A 4,716-nucleotide genomic window follows, 5' to 3' on the forward strand; every position below is an offset into this window, starting at 1 on the left:
GATGCCTGGTTACAAGGGCTGCCTTCACTTCTGGCAAAGTGGACGTTGTTGCCATCAATGACCCTTTCATTGACCTCAACTACATGGTCTACATGTTCCAGTATGACTCCACCCACGGCAATTTCAAAGGCACAGTCAAGGCTGAGAACGGGAAGCTTGTCATCAATGGGAAGGCCATCACCATCTTCCAGGAGCGAGATCCCGCCAACATCAAATGGGGTGATGCCGGCGCCGAGTATGTTGTGGAGTCGACCGGTGTCTTCACCACCATGGAGAAGGCTGGGGCCCACTTGAAAGGTGGGGCCAAAAGGGTCATCATCTCCGCCTCTTCTGCGGATGCCCCCATGTTTGTGATGGGTGTGAACCATGACAAGTATGACAATTCCCTCAAGATTGTCAGCAATGCTTCCTGCACCACCAACTGCTTGGCCCCCTTGGCCAAGGTCATCCATGACAACTTTGGCATCATGGAAGGACTCATGACCACAGTCCATGCCATCACAGCCACCCAGAAGACTGTGGATGGCCCCTCTGGGAAGCTGTGGAGAGACGGCTGTGGCGCTGCCCAGAACATCATCCCTGCATCCACTGGCGCTGCCAAGGCTGTGGGCAAAGTCATCCCAGAGCTGAACGGGAAGCTCACGGGCATGGCCTTCCATGTTCCTACCCCCAATGTGTCCGTCGTGGATCTGACATGCCGCCTGGAGAAAGCTGCCAAGTATGATGACATCAAGAAGGTGGTGAAGCAGGCATCTGAGGGCCCACTAAAGGGCATCCTGGGCTACACTGAGGACCAGGTTGTCTCCTGTGACTTTAACAGTGACTCCCACTCTTCTACCTTCGATGCTGGGGCTGGCATTGCTCTTAATGACAACTTTGTAAAGCTCATTTCCTGGTACGACAATGAATTTGGCTACAGCAACAGAGTGGTGGACCTCATGGCCTACATGGCCTCCAAGGAGTAAGAAGCCTGCCATGGACCACCCATCCCAGCAAGAACACAGCAAGAGAGAGGCCCTCGGCTGCTGAGCAGTCCCTGTCCTAACTCAACACTTGACACTGAGCATCTCCCTCACAGTTTCCATCCCAGACCCCCAGAATAGCAGGAGGGGCTTAGGGAGCCCTACTCTCTTGAATACCATCAATAAAGTTCATTGCACCCCTCAAAAAAAATGCTGGCTGATTGCTCAGGTTTATTACTTAATAGTTCTTACATTTAAATTAGCCAGTTTTTATTAATCTATATATTACCACATGGTCCCTGGATTTACCTCCTCTAGCATCTGGCATCTAGCATCTGGCAGCTACCTGCTTCCTACCTCTGGTTCCCTGGCAGCTGGTTCATGTCTCTTTTGACTTCACACTTCTTCCCCTCCTAGGTTTGTTTTTTCTGCCTAACCTTATCCTGCCTGGCCATTCCGTCAGTCAGCTTCTTTGTTAAACCAATCAGAACATAATTTACACATAATTTAGTACAGGACTATTCCATAGCCTCAGGTCATCTCACAAAGCCTCAAAGCCAGTCCCTAGTAACTCACTTCATCCAGTAAGACTGCCTTTTGAAGGTTCCACAACAACCCCAAACAGCACTACTGGCTGTGAACAAAGTTTTCAAACATTTGAGCCTGTGAGGGCCATTACACTTCAAACCAAAACAATGATAAAAGACAGTAACCATTTAGAAACCTGTTAGTTATCTGTACATTGGACTTTACACCCTGAGTTGTATTTATTTGCTTCTTTCCTGTTTGACTTCACTGTGGTCCCTAGACTGTCCTCATACTTAGAGTACTTCTGTATCAGCATCCCAAGATTTCAGAGGACAGTCCTAGCTAGAGGTAGGCTTTCATAAAATTAGAATTAAATGAAATAATAGAATAAAAATATTTTTTATTCTTAGTCTATTATTTAGTCAGAGATTCACACATTGTAAATGTCAAATATTATATTAAAATAAAGCCCCTGTATTACTTTATTTTTAATAATCATATTAGTAACACCCAGAAATCAGCCTGAGGTCGGTGTGCAAAGTAGAGACATACAGAATTATAAAAAAAGTGCTCTACAAAATCGAAAAACAAATTAACAGAAAATATAAAACAAATTTTTACTAAATGAATAGGTAAAGTGGACAGATGAGTGAAGTCACAAGTGTAAAGAGTATAGTAACCACTTATTATTCTAAATTGCTAGAAGAAACAGGCATAGAATTCAAATGGATGCTGTGAAAAATTCAACAATTTAAGATAGCATTGTAAAACGCTAGAACATAAACTTTCCACAGAACACTGTGCTGTGTCCCTGCTGATAAAGTGGTCTGTTGCATGATGGGAAGTTCCTGGAGCCCCTTGTAAGAAAGCTCTTTGAATTGGATTAAGGTTTGAGTCTGTCTCACCTTGTCTGGAATTTTAACTAATAAAATTGCATACTTATCTAGCCTCAAATTTCAATTTATGTAATAGACATTCAGTATCTTGCCATAAACAGAACTCATTAAAACAAACGAAATGTACCAGGACAAAGTGTTCCTCATAAAAGCCAATGGCTTCTGTAATTCTCTTTTTCTTTTCTGAGTCTCAAGGCTCTTACTGAGCACAAGCAGAATTCCACCCAGAATTTCATTGACTGCTGATTCCAATCTTATCACAACAGTTCTGTATTTTTAAAGGGAAAAGGTATCGTTGAAAGATATTTTATTTTGCTCACAGGAAATATGCACGATGTTTTTCACTGAAAAATCCTGGCTTACACACTTTCTGACGTCACACCCACCCTCAAGCCCATTTTCCTTTTGGAGTTTTTAAAGAGCTGGATAGCAAGTTCTGTAGATGTTGCAAGTTACAAAACAGAGTCCAGCTGCTATGAGAATATGTCTCCTGGAAATGGCAAGGAGGCTTCACCCATGATAGCTCAACAACATGACTGCCTAAATAAGACCTGAACAAGTACAACGCCAATAGTCAAGTTAATTAGAAGAGGAAAATTTAATGGGCTCTAATCTCTAGACGAAGAACTATAGAAGACAAAAAAGATGCTGAGAACCAGAGAAATAATCTCCTCTAGGATGACCCCAATTGATTATCTGATACCAAGTAGTCAGTTCTGCGCGCGCACGCGCGCACACACACACACACACACACACACACACACACACACAGAGAGAGAGAGAGAGAGAGAGAGAGAGAGAGAGAGAGAGAGAGAGAGAGGTCATGCCCCCTTTATTGTATTCCAGGACAGTTTATATAGTGCTCTCCTTGACTAAATGGCTATGCCCTAGCTCTAGGGATTTTTTTTAGCTAGTAAGCCGCCAACCAGGACAACTACCTTCCCTGCTCTCAGGCCACTTATGAGGGTCTTGTGCTCAGGAGCAAGCTGAAGCATAGGAGGGCAAACAAGTTGTTTACTCTTGGAGGAAGCAAGGGGGTCATAGAAAATTCAGGGTCTGAGGGTCTGCAGTCCCCAACAAGTTCTGAAATCATACATGTGCTAGTAACACGAAAGAGACAGAGTAGGCGTATTTATATTTCAGGTTCTTCTTTCCAGAGAGAGAGAGAGGAAACCAACCCTCCAAGAAGAAAAAGAACATCCTTCCCTACCCTCCGCCCTCCCTACTGCCCTCCCTTCCTCCCCTCCATTCTACTTCCCCCCTCCTTCCTTCCTTTTTTCTATCTGTAAAGAAAGAGGGACCATGATTTTGAAGGGGAGCAGTGGGGCCACATTGAAGGCTGTAGGAAGGAAGGTAAGGAAAAGGGAAATCATTGCAATTATATTTTATTAAAAACAATCAGCTGGAAACTCTGTGATATTTTTGATGCTTAGTCAGCAGAAAATTACTTAAGGTCAGTATAAGGGAAATTATATAAAGCAATTACTAATTTGTGAGAAAGAAAGAAATAAGTTGCTCTCTCCTCCAGCCCGGCAAGATGCCCAAGGGAAAGAAGGCCAAGGGGAAGAAGATGGCCCCAGCCCCAGCCGCTGTCGTGAAGAAGCAGGAGGCTAAGAAGGTGGTGAATCCTTTGTTTGAGAAGAGGCCTAAGAACTTCGGTATTGGGCAGGACATCCAGCCCAAGAGAGATCTCACACGCTTCATCAAATGGCCCTGCTACATCAGGCTGCAGCGGCAGAGGGTCATCCTCTATAAGCGACTAAAAGTTCCTCCTGCCATTAACCAGTTCACCCAGGCCCTGGACCGGCAAACAGCTACCCAGTTGCTTAAACTTTCCCATAAGTACAGGCCAGAGACCAAGCAGAAGAAGCAAAGGCTGCTGGCCCGTGCTGAGAAGAAAGCTGCTGGCAAAAGGGATGTCCCAACTAAGACGCCTTCGAGCGGGCGTCAATACAGTCACCACTTTGGTAGAGAACAAGAAGGCTCAGCTGGTGGTGATTGCCCACGACATAGACCCCATTGAGCTGGTGGTCTTCCTGCCTGCCCTGTGTCGGAAGATGGGGTTCCCCTACTGCATCATCAAGGGAAAGGCCAGGCTGGGGCGGCTGGTCCATAGGAAGGCGTGCACCACTGTTGCCTTCAGACAGGTTAACTCAGAAGACAAGGGTGCTCTGGCCAAGCTGGTGGAAGCTATTAGGACCAATTACAACGACAGATATGATGAGATCCGCCGCCACTGGGGAGGCAACGTCCTGGGTCCCAAATCTGTAGCTCGAAATGCCAAGCAGGAAAAGGCAAAGGCCAAAGAACTTGTCACTAAACTGGGTTAA

General features: G+C 45.4%; 1 protein-coding gene and 1 pseudogene across 1 annotated transcript; both read left to right on the forward strand.

Annotated features, from left to right (window-relative positions):
* Positions 1-965, forward strand: LOC119826248 (glyceraldehyde-3-phosphate dehydrogenase-like). Its single transcript, XM_038347388.1, has one exon. It carries the CDS (start codon positions 84-86, stop codon positions 963-965), a length of 882 nt encoding a protein of 293 aa, XP_038203316.1. The 5' UTR covers positions 1-83.
* A 2,952-nt stretch (positions 966-3,917) lies between these two features.
* Positions 3,918-4,716, forward strand: LOC119826867 (annotated as a pseudogene).

The sequence above is a fragment of the Arvicola amphibius genome, chromosome 11 (genome assembly GCF_903992535.2).
Source record: "Arvicola amphibius chromosome 11, mArvAmp1.2, whole genome shotgun sequence".
NCBI lineage: Eukaryota > Metazoa > Chordata > Mammalia > Rodentia > Cricetidae > Arvicola > Arvicola amphibius.